Consider the following 25,667-nt stretch of genomic DNA (forward strand, 5'->3'; position numbering starts at 1 on the left):
GATGAAATGGAGAGGGACTTATGTACTATATAGACTAAAAAATCAGAAAAGAAAAGATGGATGGATTGGAGTACATTTAAAAAAATTTAAAAATTCTCCAAAACACAAAACTCTAGGGGAGGAAATGTTTACAGGATATTAAATACACAAAGGATCAATGCATATTATACTTAAAGAACTCTTCTAAATCAACAATCAACCTAATAGCAAAATGGACAGAGGATGTGATTGGGCAATTAATGAAAGAAATACAAATCAATATTGTATAAGCATGAAAAATATTTAACATTATTAACAAAAGGAAAATACAAATTCAAGTAAGAATGTAATATCAATTTTATCCATAATAAGAGTGACAGGGGGCTGGGGTTATGGCTCAGTTGTGGAGCCTAGCATGTGTGAGGCACTGGGTTCAATTCTCGGCACCACATATAAATAAATAAATAAAGAGATCCATCAACAACTAAAAAAAAAAAAAAATAAAAACTTAAAAAAACTTAAAAAAATAAAAAAAGATTGACAAAAAATTTAAAAGCTGGAAATTATTCAAGAATCACACCTATGTATTAGTAAGCTTCTGGCTCCATGTAGCATAAGAAGTGAATTATACTGCCTGAGAAGATAGTGAACTGGTTATCTAATGTAACTTAAATTATAGCTCCTGTTGTGCTACCTTCAGTGGCAATGCAATGATATCAGGGACTCAGATTTCTTTTTTCTTTTTCTCAGGTACATTTTCTTTTGTGGTTCATTAGCCCAGAACTGGATCACATGTTCATCCCTAAATTTACTTCTGGAGAGAAGAAATTGACTGAGTCTTCATTGTCTTGGGAGTCAACCACTATTGCTAAGGTATTAGCCTATTTTCTGTTACTATAATAAAATACCTGAGGCTGGATGCCTTATAAGGAAAATGAATTTCTTTAGCTCACAGTTCTGGAGGTTCTATAGTATGACTTTGGCTCTGTTGAGGGCACCCAACTGCATCACGTCATGGCAAATGGCATCCTGGCAGGAACATTTGTGAGAGGAAGAGGTCATATGAGGAGACAGAAAGCCAGAGAAAGGGTAGTGGCCAGTCTTGCTCTTTTATAAGAATGTTCTCTTGAGAACTAACCAGGGCCCCACAAGAATTATGTTAATTCTTCTGAAGTGCAGTATTCCAAAATGATCTAATCACTTTCCAGTTTGGGGCTATTATAAGTAAAGTTGTTGAAAATATGCAGGGTCAAGTCTTTGTTTACATGTATCTTTTCCTTTCCACTTGAATCATACCTCCTTCTCTTTCTCTCTTTTATAGACCAAAATTATTTCCAGAAGATTCTCCCATCCCCCTAGCAGACTTTCATTTAAATATCATTGGCAGTCCGGTCACCCTCACATCCCCAAAAGAAATTACCTGGAAGCAGGGATGTTGTCACCCTGGGGCAATCATTTGATGCTGTTTGGGGCCAGTACTGGGGTTCTAGGAATGAGTCACCTCTCCACATAAAATCAGTGTCCCGATTTTACAGAGAAAAGGGAGGAATAAATCTTGGGTATGCATAGTCACCTGTGTCTTCCTGTTTACTTTATCTATGAGAATTTTCCCTTCAGAATATGGTAGTGGCATTATTTATATTTCACAGTAAGAGCCTTTTCTCTGACACAAAGGTGCTTAAGTAGATCTGTTGCCGACAGATACTCAACAGTAGTCCTAGAAATAAGCCAAAGAAGAGAAAAACATAAAAAGAAACCCTTGACAGATAGAAATAGAATTGCTCTGGGGAATTATACGAGGGCACAAGTGTCACACAGAGGAATCTCACCAACTGGCTGCCAGATGCAGGCCCGCCCTGGGCTGAGGCACAGCTGGTCTGCCCCACAGTAAATCAGATGTGGGAGGCAAGTGCCATCTGGCACATAAACTTGGCAGAGCCTGGAAAGACAAGTTAACTCACGTGTGAAGTTATTATTATTATGGATGAACATGAACAGAGCCTTGGCACCGGCAGCAGGGTGAGCGGCCTTCTTCCCCTGGGGTTTCAGGACAACCAATGCAGGAGTTCCTGGCCCCAGGTGCCTCTCTTCCAGGGGACCAAGGCTTTAGCTCATGAGGTGCTAAGGAACTGGGGCCCTTTCATCTCAGTCTTCACTTTTCATTTGTCGCCTCACATACCCATCCCTCCTGGCCTTGTGTTTCTGTCAGAGGGTTTGCCTCTTTTCCTTGCTAAGCTGCTCTAACACAGGGACCAGGTCTTAGCTATTTTTGTTCTCCATCTCTGCTTCCAGCATCCTGCCTTGAGCAAAGTAGGTGCTCACTAGTCATTCCAAAAATGTCCTCACCACTGATAAGGACCAGAGGGAAGTATTGTGAAAGAAAATTTCTATCTTCCTCTCTTTGCACCTGTTTCCAGATATCTATTGATGGGTAGCATCTGAAAAGGACCACAGCAAATACATCTTTAGCATTCATTTCAGTTTGTAAACTTGCCCTAAAATGTGCTATTAATATAATTTTTCATTATCTACTACTAGGGATCATAAAATACTAGAGCTGGAAGGTACACTGGAGGTGAGCAGTCATCACCTATAAAGAGCTCTGGGGGTTTTAAACAAAGGTCCTCAACAATATCCTAATGGTGTCCAGAAAAAGCATCCGTAAGTGCAGGGCTGGTAGCTGATGGCAACCGGTGGAGCTCAAATGAAAAAGCACTGCATGTGGGCGGAAGGGGGAACCGAGAATCAAATTCAGGATTACCAGGAGAGGAAATCGGCATGCCAAATTGAGATGCGAAAGAATTTAAATAAAAATTCTGTGACATCAGGAGTACAATAATGATTACTGTTCTTAATTATGACCCAGAGGCACAGTAGACCCCAAAGTATTTTCTGAATCATCTAAGAGAAATTTTGAAAAAAAAAGTTCAATCTGGTTTCAGATTAATTTAGCACTTAATTAGATACTGTCATCTGCTCTAGCTGTTATTTCATATATTTGTTTTATTCCCTCAATTAGATTGTCATGTTCTTGAGGACCCAGGGTCTGTGTATGGGGGAAGTGCTATTTTACTTGAATGTAATATGAATCCTCTAAACTTGACTACAAAGGGGGAAATCTAGCCCAAGGAAGGACAGCTCTGCTGCTTCTCAGCTCTCTGTGAATTTCCGCTGCTTCTAACAGGGGAATGGGAGGTGGTACTGCTCTCTCCCATTAATGCCATCCCTTCATTCCAGCCCTGTATCTCATGGCACGTTGGAGACTAATTTGTAATATTAAACAAGACCTCAGAAAAGACTTAGGATAACAAGAGGAAAATAAATAGAGTAACTTGAAACTCTAGAATCTAGTTTACAGCAATCACCAATCATGAGTGATGTCAATTACCAATAGATATTGACAGCATGATACAAGGATTGGGAACCTCGTCTCTGGTGCCAAACTACCTGTGCTCATACCCCAGCTCTCCCATCTGCTAGCTGCTTAACCTTGGCAGGGTACTTGACCTCTTTGTGCTTCATTTTTTCTCATCTTTCCAAATGTGAGGATGGTACTTTTCTCATAGAGATGATGTGAGGGTGGAATGAATATGTGTAGTAGTGTCTGCACATAATATTGCAACTGATCACTTTTTATAAACATTTAAGTTATATGTTTTAACTCGATCTTCAAATAATGCTCTAATTTGGTTGTTCTCAAACTTTTAGGTCTTTATACTCTGTATAAATTATCAACAAGAGCTTCTTTTTATGTAGGTTATATCTATATATTAATTATATTAAAAATAAAATGTAGAAAAAAATTTTAAAATATTAATTTAGGATTACGATAATAAGCCATTAGCAAAATAACATCACTGTTGTGAAAAATAGCTATATTCAAAACAAAAAAATTTATATGAAAGGGGCGTTGTTTTACATTTTTGCAAATTTCTTTAACTCCTGGCTTAGTAGAAGATAATCAGATTCTCAAAATTGCTCCTGGGTTCAGATTGTGGCAATATATGGTTTTGGTTTAAGTATATGGAGAAGGTCCAGTATCCCCCAGGTATACAATTGGAAAAGGGAAGATTACTTTACTAGACTTTCATATAATTGTGGGCCCCTTTGGGGTCCTCGATTCAAAAAGTCTATATGTGGTAGTTTCTTAAAGGTTAGTTGCAATGTGGAATCTGAAGTCACATAAATGAACTTTTCACCCTCTGTTACATTACAATCCATTGGTTTATATTGTACTTTATGGACCATTTACTCATGCATGACTTACCATCATCCATTGGTTACTTGGAAAATATTGATTCACTGAGTTATGTAGATTAGTTAAGTTTTGAAACTTTCACATTTGTTAACATTACCACCAGTCTCACTGGAGGTAATGTTACACAGGTTTCTCCAAGTTCTAATTTTCTCTTGAAAGTTCAAATTTTATTATTGGAACAAATGCTTAAAGTGACATACTGATTTTATTCATTTTCAAGACAATATCTGCCAAATGCCCAAGTCTGAATAGTCATAGTTTGTCTGGCCAGTCATTCTTTACAGTTAAAATGGTGTTCTATGAAAAGACAATGAGCCTAGCTTATAACTCAAACAATCATACTAGTGCTTTTCCTTGAGACAACCACTATGTATTTGAATACAGCAAAAGTGTTCTATGCATATTTCCCATTTTTCATATAGAATCTTAAAAATACATACACTCAATGGTTGAGATTTAATAAATACTTAGTACTACTTCATCAAAGTAATTCTTTTTTTATTGTAAACAAATGGGATACATGTTGTTTCTCTGTTTGTACATGGAGTCGAGGCATACCATTTGTGTAATCATAAATTTACATAGGGTAATGTTGTTTGATTCATTCTGTTATTTTTTTCCCTTCCCCCCCACCCCTCCCACCCCTTTTCCCTCTATACAGTCCTTCCTTCCTCCATTCTTGCCACTCTCCTTAACCCTAACCCTAAACCTAACCCTAAACCTAACCCTAACCCTAATGCTAACCCCTCCCACCCCCCATTATATGTCCTCATCCGCTTATCATTCGTCCTTTAGTTTTTTGAGATTGGCTTATCTCACTTAGCATGATATTCTCCAATGTCATCCATTTGCCTGCAAATGCCATAATTTTATCATTCTTCATGGCTGAGTAATATTCCATTGTATATGTATGCCACAGTTTCTTTATCCATTCATCAATTGAAGGACATCTAGGTTGGTTCCACAATCTGGCTATGGTGAATTGAGGAGCAATGAACATTGATGTGACTGTATCACTGTTGTATGCTGATTTTAAGTCCTTTGGGTATAGGCCAAGGAGTGGGATAGCTGGGTCAAATGGTGTTTCCATTCCAAGCTTTCTGAGGAATCTCCACACTGCTTTCCAGAGTGGCTGCACTAATTTGAAACCCCACCAACAATGTATGAGTGTACCTTTTTCCCCACATCCTTGCCAACACCTATTGTTGCTTGTGTTCTTGATAATCACCATTCTAATTGGGGTGAGATGGAATCTTAGGGTAGTTTTGATTTGCATTTCTCTTATTACTAGAGATGTTGAACATTTTTTCATATATCTGTTGATTACTTGTAGATCTTCTTCTGTGAAGTGTCTGTTCATTTCCTTAGCCCATTTGTTGATTGGATTATTTGTATTCTTCGTGTAGAGTTTTTTGAGTTCTTTATATATTCTGGAAATGAGCGCTCTATCTGAAGTATGAGTGGCAAAGATATTCTCCCACTCTGTAAGCTCTCTCTTCACATTACTGATAGTTTCCTTTGCTGAGAGAAAGCTTTTTAGTTTGAACCTATCCCAGGTTGATTCTTGCTTTTATTTCTTGTGCTATGGGTGTCCTGTTAAGGAAGTCTGATCCTAAGCCAACAAGTTGAAGATTTGGACCTACTTTTTTTTCTATAAGATGCAGGGTCTCTGGTCTGATTCCGAGGTCCTTGATCCATTTTGAGTTGATTTTTGTGCAGGGTGAGAGATAGGGGTTTAATTTCATTCTGTTGCATATGGTTTTCCAGTTTTCCCAGCACCATTTGTTGAAGAGGCTATCTTTTCTCCATTGCATATTTTTGGTCCCTTTGTCTAGTATGAGAAAATTGTATTTATTTGGGTTTGTGTCCATGTCCTCTATTCTGTACCATTGATCTACCCGTGTATTTTGGTACCAATACCATGCCTGTTTTTGTTACTATTGCTTTGTAATAGAGTTGAAGATCCGGTATTGCAATACCCCCTGCTTCACTCTTTCTACTGAGGATTGCTTTAGCTATTCTGGGTTTCTTATTCTTCCAGATGAATTTCATAATTTCTTGCTCTATTTCTGTAAGGTACATCATTGGAATTTTAATTGGAATTGCATTGAATCTGTATAGCACTTTAGGTAGTATAGCCATTTTGACAATATTAATTCTGTCCATCCAAGAACATGGGAGATCTTTCCATCTTCTAAGGATTTCTTTAATTTCTTTCTTTAGTTTTCTGTAGTTCTCATTGTAGAGGTTTTTCACCTCTTTTGTGAGATTGATTCCCAAGTATTTTATTTTTTTCGATGCTATTGTGAGTGGAGTAGTTTTCCTAACTTCTCTTTCTGAAGATTCATCACTTACGTATAAAAATGCATTGGATTTATGAGCATTGATCTTGTAACCTGCTACTTTACTGAATTCACTTATGAGTTCTAAAAGTTTTCTGGTGGAATTTACAGGTTCCTCTAAATATATAATCATGTCATCAGCGAACAGGGATAATTTGAGTTCTTCTTTTCCAATTCATATCCCTTTAATTTCTTTGGTTTGTCTATTGCTCTGGCTAGAGTTTCAAGGACGATGTTGAATAGAAGTGGTGAAAGAGGGCATCCCTGCCTTGTTCCAGTTTTTAGGGGGAATGCTTTCAGTTTTTCACCATTTAGAATGATATTAGCCATGGGCTTAGTGTAGATAGCCTTTATAATGTTAAGGAATGTTCTCACTACCCCAATTTTTTCTAGTGTTTTGAGCATGAAGGGGTGCTGTATTTTATCGGATGCTTTTTCTGCATCTATTGAAATAATCATGTGATTCTTAACTTTAAGTCTGTTGATATGGTGAATGACATTTATTGATTTCTGAATGTTGAACCAAGCTTGCATCCCTGGGATAAAACCCACTTGATCGTGGTGCACTATCTTTTTAATATATATTTGTATGCGATTTGCTAAAATTTTGTTGAGAATTTTTGTGTCGATGTTCATTAAGGATATTGGTCTGAAATTTTCTTTCCTCGATGTGTCTCTGTCTGGTTTAGGTATCAGGGTGATATTGGCTTCGTAGAATGAGTTTGGGAGGGTTCCCTCCTCTTCTATTTCATGGAATACTTTGAAAAGTAATGGAGTGAGCTCTTCTTTAAAGGTTTTGTAGAACTCGGCTGAGAACCCATCTGGTCCTGGACTTTTCTTTGTTGGTAGGCTCATCAAAGTAATTCTTAAGGACCCTTTCTCTGCAAGTACAAGGAATACAATGATTAGTAGTTTGGAGCTCCTGTCTCGATTTGTGCTAAGGTAACAATAGTTTAACCCACCATTTCTTTTGCAACATCAGAGCAAATGTCAACATAATGAAAAAGACAAATAACATCTTAGTATTATTATTGCGTTGGCCCATTTTCTGTAACAAAAAACCTGAGGCAGTCTAGCTTTATAGAGAAAAGATTTTTAAAAAATTGTTTAAAAATATTTATTTACATCTTAAAAATGAGATTTGAGAAACACAAACATGACACAATACTTATTGGGCCACTTTACACAATAAAATAGATAATAACATATATGTTTTAAAGAAAAGTTGTTTACATAGCTCATGGTTTCAGAGGCTGAAAGTCCAAACAGCATGGTGCCAGCTCTGTTAAGGGCTCCGAGAAGATGGCAGGAGTTCTAGTGAAGGAGAGATTCTGATGCCAAACAGGAAGTCAGAGAGGCTGGGGTCCCACAATCCCTTCTGGCTATTTCCAACAACCTATAGACCTCCCACTGGGCTCTACCTCTTAATGTTCCACACCACTTCTGCACTACCATGCTGAGTATCAAGCTTCCAGTACATGAGCCTTGGGGGACAAACCACATCCAAACCATAGCCGTTATGAAATGTTGCTGTTAGAGACCTTCTAGAAGCTTCCGGGTGACCCTTAGGGATTCAATGGATGTATTTTAAAAACTATCTTAACCGTCTACCTCCTAAGAGTTACCTCAAGCCCATCTAGAATTTAAAAATTCTTTTTCCATATAGAATCTTTTATGTCTGGATCTAATCGGTTGAGAGCCAGTTCCTCTCTAATCTACCCAGTGGTCACCATCTAAATTCTCCTTTTCTGCCTTTCCTCCCTGGATGTTTGGTACTTGAAAGATAAGTCTTTTCAAATTGAAAGGACTATGTCTACTTGCAGGAGTATGGTTATGCTAGAGTGGGTGTGGACATCAGCTGGTTAACTTTTATAAAGAAGTGCTCATGTGCACTGCCAGGTAGGAAGGTGCATCCTAGATCGTCAGTGCTCTCTTATAAGTTCCCAGATCCTGGCCTAGTTCCAAACCTGTAGTAGCACGAACACCACCCTCTATTCTTCTCCATCCTTCCCCTCTGTCTCTCTTCATGTTGTCTGGATGGCAATGATAGTTCTGATTTTATACTTCCAGACCCTCCTATGCTCCTCTCTGACCAGGGATATGCGTATGTTTCTGTCTTCAGGTCTGTGGTTATTGCTACCACTCAAATGTTGATCTTCATCCTAACCAGACAAGTGCTCAGTAGGGGATAAGAAATGGAGGGGTGTGGGGAAGATGAGGGCTGTGTCAATATTATGGACTTAAAGACCCGAGGAAGCCATGGGAAGGCTAATAAATGCAGTGATCCTTCAAAGCAATACTCTTTTGTTGTAGTTGAAAAAAAATATATGTACATATATATAAAACAAGCACTTGTGAGCCCCACCAACCAGAGTTGACAAATGTTAATGTTTTGTCATATTCGTTGTAGATCTATTTAAATAAAAGAAATAAAACATTAGGAATAAGATTTAAGTCCCCTAAGCCTATATTCTTTAAATATTCATTTCACATTTATTTTGAAGAATGGCGGAGTGCTGTGTGAGGGAAGGGCAGAGGAGGATAATCTCTCCTCCTCCCAGCACTTCACCTTTCCCCACATTTGCCTGCCCATTCAGCAAGCAAGAGCAACACACTGAATGGACAGAAAGATGCCCCTTAGAGGACAGTGTAGCAGGCTCCTTCCTCCAGCTGGCTCCCCTTCCAATATGCCAAACACACACAGGACTCTTTTAGAGTGGAGCTCAGGAAATCATAATGTTCTGGATCTAGTTACATTTCACAGGACCTGGATGCTTCTTTTAAACTGGTTTTCCACACACTGTCCAGACTTATTCATCCCTCATTGTCTGACTGGGGAGCTCTGTGAGCCTAACAGTTCTCACACAGGAAACTTGGTCAAGCAAATGGCAAATATCTGCCCACGGCTTCAAGTCAAAGCAAGCACAGACAGGCTAGGTTGTTTTTCTCCTTCACATCTCTCTAGCTACAGTAAATCAGACCACCTGCCATTTTTTTTTTTCAGTTGAATCTGAATCTAATGCCCTCAGCCTAGAAATTTCCATTATATCACTTGCTGAGTGGCAAGAGCAATGGGCTTCTCTGATTAGTGAAGCTGAAGAGTAGAAATGAATCACAGTGCCTTTGTATTCTAGAACATGGGTCTGGGATGAGTGAATGCGGGAGGTCGGCCAAAACACAACCCCAGTGACTCAATTCTTAAATGATTTACCATGAACATAAGTCCAGAGACTTATGCTGAATAAATATCACCTTTTAATAAGCATTAAAGATAGAGGTGAGAAGGAAGGGCCAACAGAGAGACTGGGAAGCACCTGCTTCTGATCATATCAATCTCACTTTCCCCTCTGCAAGATGGGGCTGCTCATCTCAGGGCTGCTGTGAGCACTGTGTTTTAGAAGTAACTGGAAGTGTCTTGGTAAATCCCTTATTGAAACCAATTTCACAGGAAGAGTTGAGCTTCATAGCACAAAAGGAGAAAATAACATATTTAGTTTCATCCATCCAGAAAAGCAGACAACTGGAGAGAATGTAGGGGCTGTTGCAAACCAAGTGGATTAAAAGCTAGAGTGCTTAACTTTCTATCATTTGAGAATCAGGTAAAGTGGAACTGGCACATCAAAATATCTAGAGAGTGGAAGGGCACACCAAAAATTTGCATAAAGTCATTGTATTAGGCAGTTTCCAGAGAAATAGAACCAATAGGATGTGTGTCTGTGTGTCTGTGTATTGGTCTGTCTGTCTGTTGGTCTATTGGTCTATCTATTTATCTATCTATCTATCTATCAAGAGACATATAAGGGGAAATTTATTATGGAAATTGACTCATAATTCTGGAAACTGAGAAACCTCATAATATGCTGTCTGAAAGTTGGAGAATCAGGAAGACCAGTGGTATCACTCAGTCTGAGGTTGCAGACTTGAGAACGGGGTATGTGGGTGAGAGTGAGGGATGGGGAGATGTCTACTGGTGTAGGAACCAGGAACTCTGATATCCTTGGGTAGGAGAAGATGGATGTCTCAGCTCAAGGAGGAAAACTGTCCTTCCTGTTCCTTTTGTTCTATTTGGACCCTCAACAGATTAGATGATACCAGTGCGTATTGGTGAGAGCAATCTTTTTACTCAGTCTGTTGATTCAAATGCTAACCTCCTCCAGAGATACCCTTACAGACATACTTGGAAATTTTTTTTTTTAATTTTATTTTTTAATTTTTTTTTACCACATGTCTTGTTGTCCCTTAGTCCTGTGAAGTTGATAACTAAAGTTGAAATTAACCATTGTTGTCATCAACTGATAGGCTTGGGAGGAAACTTAGAAGCTACCTGAGCCAACTCCCAAACCAGATTCTTCCTCTCCCCTTCATTCCATCAGCAGATTACCTAGACTTTGCTTGAAAATTTCCAGTGACAGGGAATTACTACTTCTTGAGATAACTTATGTAAGTTTTGAGTATCTTGCATCATAGCTTATTTGCCAACACTCTTTTATGAAGACTATTTCACAGAGTCCTCTTATCACCTAATCCTTCCTCTCTGGACATGCCCCATTTGCTGAGTCTCTGACAAGGTCTACCACTCAGAGCTGTGCATGGCATGACAGGCAGGGCCTGACCATCTGTGTGCAGCTTGGGGCTGTTCATCATTAGACTTCTCCATGGCCTCTTGGCTCCTCCCACTCCTCTACCTGTGTGCTAGAGCAGGGAAGAGGAAAAGGTTAGGGGAGGATAGGGGCCCCTTTCAGCTCTAACCTCCGCACTTACCGTTTTACTTCCTTTCTACTTAGGTGTTTTATGCCTGTTTTTTTTTGTGGCAAGCAAAGAATCAAACATTCTGGAGATAGTGAATGAAGATTATTTTGAATACTTTTGTGTAGAACTTGACCAAATCAAGGCAGGTCAGAATGTATATGTTGGCCCAACACTGTTTAATCTTTATAGAGCAGTGGTTCTCAAAGGGTGGTCCTTGGACTTGCAGACTTAACTTTTCCCAGGAAACTTGTTAGAAATACAAATTATAGGACCCAATTCAGAAATTCCCAGGCCAAGGTCCAGCAATTTGTTTTAACAATCCTTCTAGTTGGTTGTGATTTGGGAACCACTGGTGTAGTGGATGCTACTGGTGTCTTACCCACATACACCACATGCATGGAACCATGAACTTCTTTCTGGTTACTGAGTGTGGTTGCTAATGGCTCATGGTGGCTCCCTTCCTGGGAGAATTGCCATTAGCCAAATGGAGAATCCCCTTGTCATGCAGGTAGTATAGTATAGCCCTTTATTCTCAGTCCCTCAATCCAGGGGCAATGACTGACATGGAGATGTGAACTGAGTTTCTCTGAAGATGTTGCACCTATATTTTGACAGAGAAAATCCTAAACAAACCCTCTAACTTCGCTGCTCTTAGTTGACTTCAAAAATCACTAATTTTGAAGGTCACACAGCTGGGCAATACAGTTTTGGTCTCCCACTAGCTTTACTGTAGACAATGCCTCTGATGTGGGAGTTATGATGATAACAGTCGCTTAGGTTATTTTGAGGGTCTGCTTTTTGCTGAAAACACTGACTCTTCTCTTGGGGCTGCAGATATCCAGTGGGTGACTAGGATGAGCTGAAAAGGTCTGGCATCTTTGCTTTCATATTGTGTCTTTCTCTTTTGCTGCCTTAACCTTTTGTACTCAGCTCTGCATGTATGCATGTTGATTATTTGAGAAATATTTTGTCCAGAACTATAATACATGGTTAACTTGACCTGGGCTTGCTTGGTCTCTCTCCTCCTGCTTCAAGACTAAAGTCATCATGACTGAAAACACTACACCATGAAAGGAGTGAAAAGAGGTGACACCCAAGTTCCTGGAAGGTCTCTGCCTATTCCCAGAAAAGACATTCATTAGCCTACGTCACTCCCTCTTTGTTCCTACCCTGTATCTGTAACTCATGAAGCCCTTGGGGTTGAGAAGTTGATTAGTGAGTAAAGCTCCTGCTTCTTCATTCTTTGTCCTCTAAATGAAGCCTTTCTTTCTTCTCAACATTCATTTCTGGGGCATTGGTTTTTCCATGGGATGAGCGTCTGAACTTTGGCTCTATAACAATATTAAAGATCCTGCAGACCGTTTGACCTTGGCTATCTAGAACATCATAATTGTGGAGACAAAGTATTATAGGTCAAGAGCCCAAATCATCTTGGGCTATCGTAGTCCCTTTAACAGCCATTTACTTAAAACCTCTGTATGTGACCTAATATCCTTATGACTATTAGGCAAAACTCTTGGAATGTATCACTCAGCTTAACCAACTTCTATCCTCCATCAACCCTAATGTTAAGAATGTTGTAACATCTGAAACCTGTAGAAAAGAGACCCCCACTCTGCTGTGATCTGCCTACCTATGCCGATGTAGTTATCAAATGCATTGATTTATGCATTTGTTCTGTGGCTGTAAAAGTTCATGTAACCTCTTTTTCTGCAGAACTTGTCATTCATGGTAGCTTGATTCATGTTCCTAGGCCATGGCCTCTCATATATAGCTTAGAATAAATCATTTTTTCCCTTTAAGACAGAGTAGTTATTTTAAGACAACAGAGTCCAAAAGGCTAGCACCTTGCCTCAAGAGAGGACGTATTTGTGGTCCAGAGCTCTGGGTACGGACCTTCCTGTTGAACTTTCTTCCCTTGCCCTATCCTGCTTGCTTCTCTCCCTTCCTAAGAGCATTCCTTAATAATTGATTTTCACAAGAATCCCCATCCCAGTTTGTGCCTCCCAGGACTTGATTTCAGACAATCATTAGAAATTAAGTGAGGAATTGAAGGACTTAGAGAGATATCTAAGAGTCCCATATGGGCACCTGAAAATATCTAGATAATTATATAGAATGTGATTTTTACTAGCTTTTGTATGTAACATAGTTTGGGAGAGGAGTCACTACATGCACAGACAGGCATATCAGGGACAGAATGGTGACATTGAATTTCTTTAGTGTAGGAGGTTGGCTGCCTGAGTCCTTAGCATTCCTGGAGGCACTTAAGTATCTTCATTAGTTGTTCTCAGACTTCCAGTGAGGGTGGTGATTAAGGGCTTTGGGCTGATAAGCACAATGAATCACAATGAGGTTAAGTGATGGCTGAAAGCCAGTTACTGAATGAAAATGAGATTCTACTCCCCACCCTCAATAACCCAGCCCTTCCTCTGATGATCTGGTGACATTCATTAGAAACAAAGCCTCGCTTCTCTATGCCTTTCTTAGAATTCATAGGCAGAAAATTTGGCAAAACAAATAAAATTCCAATAAATAAGAGACTAATATCCAGCATTTAGCATAGAAAATAATTTGATGTTTTCATTAACTTTACTTTACAGCTTGGCTGTGTTTGCATGGAGCAAAGTGGAGATTTGATAATTATCTGGATTATTTGGTGCATGTAGATTTATGTACCAAAATGAACAAGATTATGTCAAATAGCTAGACATATGGCACTCATAAACTTCTGGGATTCTCTTGAGTCAGGTCTAAAGGGATGCTGCTGCATTAAGACTGGAAGTGGGGAGGGATTGATCTTCAATGGGTAAGGTGACTTATACTTGGCCAGGGCACGTGCTACTTCTGCATCATCCACACACTCCAGAGTCACTAGAGTAGCTGGGGTGCAAGAGATTCTGAATCTATTGGTTATGTCTGATTCAGAGGCATATTTAGCACATATCTGTGGGGAGATATGTTGGCTTGCGGAGGCAGAGTCTTTTGGCTATGATATGTAACCATGACCTTTTGTTTTTGACTCTGTGAATTATTCCAATCAGCAAGCACTTTTTATTTAACCCCTGTTCTGTACCAGCCAGTGTACCTTGTGCTGGGGATATGGGCATGAAAGACACAAACAGTCCTTGACTTCAGGGGCTGGAAAGGCAAGTTAGACAAGTAGACCAACTGTCCTCAGTTTGCTGAGGAAGCACATAGCCCTGGCAGGCTTGGGGGAAGGGGTTGGAAAAGGCACTGCACCCAGCCCAGAAGTTTTCTCTAGTGAAGTGATTCTTCAGTAGTCTTGAAGGATAACAAAAATTGGCCCGAGAAGAGAAAGGGTGGGAGGAGAGAGGAGAGGAAATAGAATGCCTTTCCAAGCAGAGGGACCAGGATGGAGAGGTGTAGCACAAGTAGATCTTTCTGGTTGAAGAGTCATGCGTGAGGGAGGGGCAGGAGAGGAAGGTGGCAGCTGGACTGAGGCTGGGGAAGGAGGCAGGGATCCAGAACATGAAGGATCTGGTGATGCCATTGGTAGCGCTTTGGACTTCACCCTAAGGGTGAAGTGAAGCCATGAGGGTATGAATCAGAAGAGTGGTAAGATCAGAGATCCTTATGGCAGCAATGTGACGGATGGAGGATGGAGTGCCGAGGAAGATAAGTAGCGAATCCTGAGAGAGCAGGTAGAAGAGTGGGACTGGAACCCAGGAAAGCAGCAATGAAGGTCTGAGTAAGGAGGTATAGACCTCATTCTTTATCAGTCGGATTTGATTTTAATCTCAGCTCCTTTTAATATTAGCTGTGTGACCTATGGCCAATTACTTTACCTCTCTAAGCCTCATTTTTCCCATATAGAAGATGATATGATGTAAAGTTGTGAAGATTACATGAGATAACACCCATAAAGTACATGATACAGTTACCAGAACACAGTATACACTAAAAATAAATGAATATATATTCTTATTTTTATGCAACCTGAATTAGTTCATTTTACTTTGCTATAACAAAATACCCAAGGCTGGATATTTCATAAAGAAAAGTTTTATTTGGCTCACAGATTTGGAGGAAGAAACTAAAATGAGATGATTCAATTGATTCAGCCTCTAGTGAGGCCCCCTTGACTACAGTACATCAGGGTGGATGGCATCATGGGAGGAGTGTGGATGAGAGGGAGAGATCATGTGGCAAGATAAGAATCCAGAGAGCAGCAAGGGGTCAGTCTTATTCTTTCATAACAACCTATTCTCTTGGAAACTAACTGGGGATCCCCTTGGGAACTAACTGGAGTCTTCCAAGGGTGGCAATTACCCAATTACCTTACCCTAAACCCCATCTCCTAAAGGTTCTACTACCTCCCAACATTGCCATATTGGGGACCAAACTTCCAACACATGAACCATTATTCAATTTGGACAGTTTTTCTAAGAGCAGACACTGAAACAAAGACTCGGGTGCTGGGGATATTATAAATGAGAGATGCAGACAGTCCTTGACTATGGGCTGGTAAGGGAAGATAGAGAAATAGCAGCAATTGCCCTCAATTTGGTCAATGCTGAGGTGGCCCAGAGGAGCAGTTGTTTTCCTTGGGAAGTGATCCCAGGAAGCAGGAAGAGAGGGAGTGAGAGAAGTGAGACAGGGAGTCTGGGGTTGTGGTTCAGTGGTAGAGCACTTGCCTAGTATGTGTGAGGCTCTGGGTTCTATCCTCAGTACCACATACAAATGAATAAAATAAAGGTTTTGTGTCCATCTACAAATAAAAAATATTTAAAAAAAAAGTGAGACAGGAGAAGGTTGGAAAGCCAACAGAGGCTGTGTTACTGGGTGAATTGCTGCTTTGGGCAACTGGGGCTCAACTTCACTGGGGACCCTTAGGGGAATGTGTAGAACACAACTCAAAATGGCGCTTCCAAAGGATGGAAAGCTGGGGTATTTATCTGCCAACTCCTGTCCCTCATTGGTTGAGGGATGTCCCTGTGGGCCTTGAATCCCCTTCCAGGCCTCTTTGTGCACAGGCTGAACAAGCTTCAGTGTGACCAGAGGCCCTTAGCAAATCTCAAGGAGTAGAAAATAGTGGTTGAGATAGATACTGTCACAGTGCAATCAGAAGTATCCACTTCATCTTATGTGGACTCAGGTCAGCAGAGGGACATGGGCAGAGTATCTTATCAGCTATAGTGGAGTGAAGGGACAATGAAACAATATTTAAAAGGTAGAATGAATAGATTTTTATTGGATGTTGAGAGTAAGAAACAGGGTGGAGTCTGAAAATGACTTCTGTATTTTGAGTTTGTGCTTGCATTTATTGGGTTTAAAATATTTGCCAGAGGGATAGTTTGGGGTTAGTGGTGGCAGGGAAGAGGAGATGATTCTCTTTTGGGCATGCTGAGTTGGAGGTGTCTGTGAAACAGCCAAGCGTCATATTGAGTTGGCAAATGGAATTTTTCTAATTCTGTGTTAAACTGTGCAGGCTTCAACTTGACATGTTGAAATTCCTTAAACAGGGTTTGTGGGAGCAAGTTCTAACTCTGATAATGAATGAAGGTTTTTCTCCCTGCTAAAAGAGCACATTTAATATGGTGGCTTAAGTGATGGTTTTAAAAATAGCCTGGTGTCTCCTTCTACCTGCTGTTCACTTATTACCTGATTTTGAACCTGTTGGTGAATTCTGTTGCAGATTGTCTCCCTTTGAAGAAAGAAAGTAATAAATACTCTTTGAGTGATTGCATAGCTATTGAAAACCAAAGCAGCATATTCAAAGCTCTCCTGAGTTTTTGCAGAGCCCAGTGGTCCTTTGAGTATTGTATTTCTTTGCTTCAGTTTGCTTTCAAAACTTAACAGCATTCCAATTATATTGTTGTTACTGAATTCAGTACTAAAGTGAATATGCTTGTTTTCTAACTGGAATTTTTAGATAATAAAAGCTTATATTTACCAAGTGAAATAAGCCAGATAGTTAAGCTAATTATGGCATGGAACTCATCCTGATTTTATATATATTTATATTTTCCCCCCTTCTCTCTATAGGCATATATATTTGCATTTGGAGACATGCATCCTGTTTTTGTTCTATTTCAGAATGCATTTTTCAATAGATGTTGAAACCACTTACATTTTAATTTTCTGAAGTGGTTTCTTTGATGGATATTTTATTATAGGAAGAAGTGTAGGACATCCAAGTCAATGGGGCCAGAGACAAAAGATGTGGAACAGGTGAAGTCTGGCTTTAGCTTTCTCTTTCAAGGTGACTTACATTTTCCCTGAGGTCTTTCCCACGTCCCTGTGCTCACTGCCAAGTTACCAAAGGGTGGTTGGCCTCCACCTCCAGAGAGGTATTTTTGTTGCCATCACAAACCTGTACGGCTTGTGAGTTGTTGTGTGATGCTCACTTCAGCCTGCTTATTTGTGGAGTGCTGAATACACATGAAGCTCTGGTTTATGTGGTGAGCAAGGAAGAAGTGGAGAGCAAAACAGGGTCAGAACGAGACTGGACATCCTGGGTCCACTTCTTCATTACTGGGTGGGACTCTGACAATAGTTAAAATGAAGGCTGACTTTAAAGTGGGACAAGGAGAGGGGAAGTAGCACAGGGTGTAGTGGGAACTTATCATAGGCTGAGATTTGTACTCTGCATCTGTATTGTCTCATTTATTTTATTTAAACAATACAGTTTCTTAGAAATAGACTTGAGGGTAAGCATTTCCAGAGAAAAGCAGAAAGTCTCCCCCATGCAGCTCCTGATTCTGAGGGTCCCTGCTGCTGGTCCTTAGGACACCCTCCTCATTTTTGTTTGAACAAACAATTTTAAGGGTTGAACTGTGTGTTTGGTTTTGTAAAGGTTCCAGGCTGAAGCCAAGCTCTTTAGTGGTCACTTCTCTAAAGGGAAAAAAATGAAACAGTGAAGTCACAGAGGTTGTGAACTCCTAATATTTGGGTAGTAAAATAGCATGCAGAGTACAAAATAAAAAAACAAATAAACATTATTTTACTTTTGAAGGGTCCACACAGCAAATGCAGAGAGATTGACTGCTTTTAGGTTGCAGGATGGGATTATTCATTTGTCTTTCTGCTCTGCATTTGATGGGACTGACTCAAACATACAGCTTCAGATCAACCAGGGGATCTCTCCCACCAGGCCTGATCATCCGGGCTCTGGAGATGTCTGGTAACCTTTCCAAATCCCACATTTTCTTTGGAACTGGAGATTTGGGCAGCCTGAGCTTGTCAGGCGCATGTGCAGCTCAGTTGCCTGCAGAAACTGCTGCACTTTGCACAGGCCGTGGGTGGCGAAGTACTTGTATGTGCCCGACCTGCTGTTCAGCTTGGAACCACCACTGGTTTCAATTATGACTTCAACATGCAGCTTTGAGGGCTCCTCTATTCATTACAGTGCCTCACACTCTATAATTAGTAATAAAGGAATACAGGGACTTCACAAATATAAAGGACTAAACAATAACCAGGCAGTAAAGGCAATGCACTGGGACTTCTTTACCTCTTCGTTTTTTTCAAGATTAAAAAAATACAAAAAACACAAACTTCGTTCATTGCTTTATTTTTCATTCTGAATAATCTAAGTTAGAATCTTACCCTGGATACTTATGTAAAAACAATTTTTTTTTTTTAATGGTACTAGGGATAGAATCCAGGGCCTTGTATGTGCTGGGCAAATATTCTACCACAAACTGCAGCCCTAGACTCTGGCTACTTATTAGCTGAGTGATTTTCAGCATTTTATCTAACTTCCTTGTGCCTCGGTTTTCTTAATGTAAAATGGAGTTACCGATGGTTCTTATTGCATGAAGGAAGTTTGAGGATTAAATGAGATAATTCATGCAGAGTGCTTTGCAAAGAGCTCTGCTCATATAAAAACTTATTCAGTAAATGTTAGCTCTCGTTATCACCATCATCATTTTGATTTCAAATGAAATGCATAGAAAACATAGGCACAGGTGACTTGAATATCTTTTTAAAATCTTCCATTATGCACATTTTCAAACACAAACACAAATAGACTATAAGGGTAGTTACTACCACCCCCACATGTATCCATATTACTACTGACAATTATCATCTTATCAGTCTTATTCCACAAAGTCTCATGTTTTTCTTTTCCCTAGAATATCTTCAAGTTTGCATCTCTTCATTTCACCCATAAACTTTTTTTTTTTCAGTGCTGGGTATTGGGCCTCAAGCATGCTAGAAATGTGCCCTATCATTGTGCCATGCCCCCAATCCTTTCAGTGTCTTTTTGATACTAAAATCCTAATAAGCTCCTTGTGATAGTCTTCTTCACCTCAAATCCAGGTTCCTAAAGGAGTTAATGTTTGCTAGTAAAATCTCTACAAATGTTTAATTAGTCAACGAACAACCCATACTTAGCTTTCCTACATTTTTTTTTTTTTTGTACCAGGGATGGAACCCACAGTATTGTATATCATAGGCAAGTGCTCTGCCACTGAAGTACATCCCCAGCCCTCCTTTTTAATCTTGAGACAGGGCGGCCCATGTAGATACAAACTTGTAAGTCTCCTGCCTCAGCCTCCCAAGTTGCTGGATTTACAGGCATGTACCTTCACATTAGACCTTTCCTCCACTTTTTGATAGATACTTAATAACCATGAGTTGAGTAAATAGGTGAGGGCAAGGATTTTATAGTGATCAGTGTATATGGAGATGTGCATGTTTTATAAAATCAACAAATATTTTAAATTCTTGGGTGAGATTTTGCAATACTTGAAATACCACAGGGTTAATATTGCCATAAACATTTATAATGTCTAAATAATTAGCACTTGAAAGAAGATTTAATCCTGGCACCAAAATTATTTGTGAATGTCTGGCTATAGGCAACTTCATGAAAAGCAATTAGCAGATTCTTCAAACACATGACAAATCCTTTATTCTGTGCTTATAAGTGACACGGTTTACAGAAAACCAAATGTAATTAAATAACATTGAACTTGAAATCTACCACAGACTCAAGATATACAAGTTATACTTGGCAAGGCAAAACTTCTCAAACACTAGGTCGTTTCTGGTGAAAGATAAATTTCCATTAAGTAATTCCAACATTTTTTTTTTTTTGTCTTACAGACAGTTCCTTTGGCAATAACTTCCACTTTAGCTTTTATTATATAAAAATATAACAAAATTTCATTATATACAAACATTACATTACACAATGTACAGGTTAAAAACACTAAGAAAATGGCAAGCTACAAGTGAAATTAAAGTCAATAGCATGATAAGAAAAATTAAATACTGCACACATTTCATAAAAATTACATTAACTACATTTTTGTTTGCAAATACCAAACAGTACCAATGTGATTGGAAATAGCTTCCAACAACTTCATTTTAAGGCACATCTTGCATATTTATATATACAACACTGAAACCGGTCAATAACTTAGGGGCTTCTCGGAGTGACTTGTATATGTATGTGAAGACATGCAGCATGGGATTACACATTTTCATTGGCTCCCTTCTTTGGAGACAGGTATCTTCCAGGAGGGGACTGGTAGAGGGGCACCCCAATCTCCTGAAGATCTGGGAGCCTCCCTGGACGTGGAGGGGAGAGGAGAGTGACTGTCCTATCATAGTCTCTGTGCAGCACTTTCTCATAGACGCTCTGCAGCCCTACTGTCTTGGGCAGCTGGGCCTGGTAGTAATTGTCCCTGCGCAGAGGATCCCGAGGCAGGGACGTGCTCTTACAGAAGGTTGACATCTGGGCTGGTGGATGAGGTGGGGGATGCGAGTTGGGCCCTCCACAGGATGGGCTCCAGCAACGGTCAGAGTGGCCGAGGATCTTACACTCAGCAGTGCATGCCCACAGTCCTACCATAAAAAAGGAAAGAGCATAATAATTATCCTGGAGATTACACACACCTAAGCCTCCATCTTCAGAAGAATGCCAGCCAGGTTCAGAGTGACCGAAAAGGAAAGTGTGTATAAAGATGAATGGTGTGATTTGAGAACTGAAAGGCACATTGCTTCCTGTAAAAACATCTTTATACAAAGCTCGGCCCAGCCTCTTTTGCTGGAAGGGAAAAAAAAAAAAAAAAAAAAACTGATAAACTGAATTCCCTTCCTACATGATTGACATCATCTCTGCTTATTCCTAACAGGATGGGGGTGTGCTTTATTCAAGTGTGGAGTTGCCTCTACTTGGCAATTTGAAATTCACTGTTTGAGGCAGGGATCCAGAACGGGAGGAATAAAAAGTGGGGAAAAGGGGGTGAGTTCGGGAACCGAGATTGAGAGGAGGCAAGAAATGCGAGGGAGGGAGGAATGGGTTGGAGGTATGATGGTGATGGAAGAAGAGTCCTCACCGCTCTGCATGTGGTTGATGAGATCCTTTTTAAGAGCGTCCCCGCTGATGTCAGAATCGCTGTCGTTGAAATCACTGTCCCCTTTGCCGCTGTCTTTGCCGCTGAACTTCTCCGCTTCTCGGCCCGAGATAGTGTTGAATGAGTGTCCCTTCCAGACCGCCACAGGGGGCGCCGGCTCCTTTCCGAAGCCCGGGGAGGCACCGTAGGGCTGCAGCGGGGAATGGGGGAAGAGGGTGTGAGGGTTGGACAAGAAACAAAAAAGCATGTGCGACAGGTAGTGTCTCCCTGCCAGACCCACCCCTACCCCTCGACTCCCTTCCCCCAGCCTGTCCGCGGAGCACGGAGAGGGGCGCCCAGCCGAAGGAAGGCCTCACCTCGGCGTGCGCGCCGCGGAGCCGCTGCTGCCCCTCGAAGTGACAGGAGCTTTCCCCAGTGGCGCTGCCGCCCTCCGAGCCCGGCACTTCGGCCGCGGCGACCGCGGGCGGGGGCGCGTCGGCCGCGGGGCTGCCAAAGGGCGCTTTGCCGCTGCCAGGGAAGGTGAGCACGTCGAACATGTTGGGCCTGGGCCCAGCTCCCCGGGTGGTCTCCTCCGGGGAGCCGGGAGCCGAGGCTCCGCCGCCCGCCGCCCCGGGCCGCTCTTCCCGGAGGGGCCCCCCTTTGCGCACCTCCTTCTTGCGGCGGTTGCAAGTGGTAGCGATGGCGATGATGGCGGCCAGCAGTAGCGTGCAGCTCCCGGCCAACACGATGATGACAATCAGCGGCGTGTCCCATTGCAGCGCCGGCCCGGACGCCTCAAGCCGAGAGCCAGGCGGGCGGGAGTGCTCTGGGCTCCCTACACTGGCAGGCACAACCGGCCCGCGTCCACCACCTGCTGTTACCACGAAGCTGACAGTTGCGGTGGTGGTGAGAGGTGGGCGGCCGCCGTCGGATATGACCAGCAGCGCCCTAAACACGCGGCCCGGAGGCTCTTGCGAGAGGTCTCCGGTGAGCACGATCTCCCCCGTGCGGCGACCGATGGCGAAGACTTCGCGCGGCTCCTGCTGCTGTAGGTCAAAAGCCAGCTCCCCGTTGGCGCCCTCATCAGCATCCCGGGCCTGCACGCGCGCCACAGCCGTGTCCTTAGATGTGCGCCCGGGGACCGCAACTTCTAGAGAGCCGTTTGCAGGCGCTGGGTGCACCAGGACCGGCGCATGGTCGTTCTGGTCCAGCACCCGCACTTGCACAAGAGCGCTGCTGGAAAGCTGAGGGGAGCCGCCGTCGCTAGCTTGGATGCGCACGTCGAGCTGGTGCAGAGTCTCATAGTCGAAGCTGCGCAGCGCGTAGATGGCTCCTGTAGCCGGGTCCACTGAGACGTAGGTAGACACAGCGCCTCCGGAGCGGCCCACTTCAGCCTCTAGCAGCCGGTAGGTGACCTGGCCGTTGCGGCCCAAATCCGGATCCCGGGCAGCCACGGTGGCCAGGTAGGCTCCAGGGGGGTTGTTTTCGCGCACCGACACCTCATAGACTGGCCGCGTGAAGAGTGGCGCGTTGTCGTTCTCGTCGCCCACACGCACAGTGTAGGGCCTCACAGTGCGCAGCGGGGGCGCGCCACGGTCCTCGGCCACCAGCGTCAGATTGTACTCGGCGATGCGCTCTCGGTCCAGTGAAGCTGCGGTCACCACCAGGTAGCTGCCTGCGTAGGCCGGCTGCAATCGAAAGTGCTCGTGCCCATAGAGGGCGCAGCGTACCTGCCCATTGGCGCCCGAGTCCCTGTCCGAGGTGCTGACCAGCGCCACCAGGCTCTCCCGTGCCGCCCCCTCAGGCACCAAAGAGGTGGCGCCGGTCTCCTGAGTCCCCGACCCAGCCGACGAGGTCGCGTCCGTCCCCCCGAGTGCGGCGGCGGCGGCGGCGGCGGCGAAGGGCGAGGCGGCTGGAGCTCCCGGGGCGGCAAGCGGGGTGATAGCGATGTCTGGAGCGTTGTCGTTGACGTCGCGGATGCGCACGATGACCTTGCAGGTGGCGGCCCGGGGACCAGGGCCGCGGTCCTGCGCCCGCACGTCCAGCTCGTAGGTGTCCTGTCGTTCGTAGTCTACGGGACCCGCCAGGGTGAGTCGACCCGAGCGCGGGTCCAGCCGGAAGAGGCGGCGAGCTTCGGGTGGGGTTCGAGCACCGAAGGAGAACACCACGTCGCCGTTGGGGCCCTCGTCGGGGTCCGCCGCGTCCAGGTCCAGCAACAACGAGCCCACGGGAGCATCCTCCGCCAATTCCACCTCGGCCACGGCGCCCTGAGGGAAGGCCGGGCTGTGGTCGTTGGCGTCCAGCACACGCACGCTGAGAGCTGCGGTGGCAGAGCGCGGCGGGCGGCCGCCGTCCTGGGCCACTAACTCCAGGCTGTAAGCGGCCTGGCTTTCGCGGTCCAGCTCCTGCAACAGCACCAGATCTGCGCACTGGGCGCCGTCCGCGCGCGTCTGCAGCTCCACTCGGAATGGGCTGTGAGGCTCAGCTAGGCGCACACTCTGCAGCCCATTGGCACCTACATCCTCGTCCACCGGCACCTCCAGGGGGATGCGCGTGCCCACCGCCGCACCCTCGGACACCTCCACCGGAATCTGGGCCCTGGGGAAGCGCGGCGCATGGTCGTTGACGTCCCTCACCTCCACCTCCACGTGCACCAGTCGGTATTGCTCCTGTGAGAAGCTGACCACGTCGAACGCCAGCACACACTGAGGAGCCTGGCCACATAGTCGTTCACGGTCCAGGCCTGCGTCCCCGACGGTCAGCTGCCCGTCACCCTCGCGCACCCGAAGCAGAGAGCTGTTGAATTGCTTCATCAGGCGGAAGCTTGTGTCTCCAGATACTTTCATATGCAGGTCCTCAGCTAGGGTCCCGATGACCGTGCCGGGGGCATCTTCTTCGAAGGTGCTGTATCGGACTGTCTTGCTCTGGGCCACTGAAAGCACCCAGCAGAGGCTGAAGAGCTGCAGGGGGAAAAGGCAAGGGCTGCCCCAGCGCCTCACAGAACTCATACCGCTAGCTCAAGCGCTATTTCTAAATGCTATGGAAGACAGTCTTCTCTGGTTTGCAGGTCCGGCGGTGAGTCCCCGGCTCCAGGGAGCACGCTCTTTGCAAGTCCTGTGCGGGAGAACTCTGTAGGTTGCAGCTCCGGCTCAGGCTGGCTCAGAGGACTAGCGGACCCGCCCTCACTCTGCGCCTCTCCCTCCCTTCTCCTAGCAGGAGCTGCGCCGCCGCGAGCCGCCTCCGCCTTTGTAACCGCCGATATGCAAATCACCCGAGCCGGGCAGCCAATGGCCGCCTAGCCTTAGCGCCGCTCCTCCGCCAGCCTCTGACAATTCTTTTAATGTGGAAAGGCTTAGAGGAGAAAACAAGGGAAGAAAACGAGGGGGAACGTTCCTTTGTTATTAACACTCCTTCCCCCCCGCCTATTTTTTTTTTTTTTTTTGTCAATATTCTGCTTGTAGAGGAGTTGGCGCAAGATTCCGGGGGTGAAAGGAGCGGAGCGGGTGGTTTTGTTTGGTGTGCGCCCCGCACCCTTTCTCCAATGCCGACTGCGAAAACTAAGTGCCAAGTAGCTCGGGTTTCTCCCCAGTGGCTCCGGATTCTCGCATCCCTCCAGAGCCCCCCGCCCCTTCCCCGTCGGCTTCGTTTTATATCTCCGAGGCTTCCAAACTTGCTCTGCCAAGTGAGGCTCTGCTCACCTTTCCCAGCTTCCCACAGCGCCTGGAATAGCTTGTTGATGAAGAAGCCTGAAGGATAAGGCAAAATTGATTTTATTCAAATTTATATACGGAATTGTGTTTTGCTCGTGTGAGCCCGGGTGATCAGAGCTGCCACTTCCCTTTCAATAAAGAGCACTACGATATGTTAGTATGCATGTCACTGTCCAAATGGCTTTCTTAAGCCTTGGGCGCTAGCAGGCAAGGAAAAAAAGTTCCAAATAGGATTTAGCATAAGCTTGAGGAGATTTGGAAAGGTTTCAAAGATCAGACTGTATCAAAGGCTTATGAAGCCCTCGTTAGCAGTGGA

At 43.6% G+C, this 25,667-nt stretch overlaps 1 protein-coding gene across 2 annotated transcripts; it reads right to left on the bottom strand.

Annotated features, from left to right (window-relative positions):
- Positions 1 to 20,560: 20,560 nt before the first annotated feature.
- Positions 20,561 to 24,816, bottom strand: LOC124985205 (protocadherin-8). Of its 2 annotated transcripts, none has more exons than XM_047553719.1 (3): positions 22,310 to 24,816; positions 21,645 to 21,852; positions 20,561 to 21,150 (listed from the first exon to the last, which is right to left on the bottom strand). In XM_047553719.1, exons 1-3 carry the CDS (start codon positions 24,647 to 24,649, stop codon positions 20,777 to 20,779), a joined length of 2,922 nt encoding a protein of 973 aa, XP_047409675.1. In that variant the 5' UTR covers positions 24,650 to 24,816; the 3' UTR covers positions 20,561 to 20,776. The 2 variants fall into 2 exon arrangements, with proteins under 2 accessions (XP_047409675.1, XP_047409674.1); XM_047553718.1 differs by having other exon boundaries at positions 22,019 to 24,816.
- Between the last annotated feature and the right edge of the window lie 851 nt (positions 24,817 to 25,667).

This window comes from Sciurus carolinensis, chromosome 5, assembly GCF_902686445.1.
Source record: "Sciurus carolinensis chromosome 5, mSciCar1.2, whole genome shotgun sequence".
Lineage (NCBI taxonomy): Eukaryota > Metazoa > Chordata > Mammalia > Rodentia > Sciuridae > Sciurus > Sciurus carolinensis.

Bases quoted from the DNA above. Each gene is read 5' to 3' on its own strand.
- LOC124985205 (XM_047553718.1), bottom strand. From the start codon at position 24,649: ATGAGTTCTGTGAGGCGCTGGGGCAGCCCTTGCCTTTTCCCCCTGCAG. The intron at 21,853-22,018 runs GTGAGGCCTTCC...TCCCCGCTGCAG, and splicing joins TCCGCGGCGCGCACGCCGAG to CCCTACGGTGCCTCCCCGGG. The intron at 21,151-21,644 runs GTGAGGACTCTT...TTTTTATGGTAG, and splicing joins CATCAACCACATGCAGAGCG to GACTGTGGGCATGCACTGCT.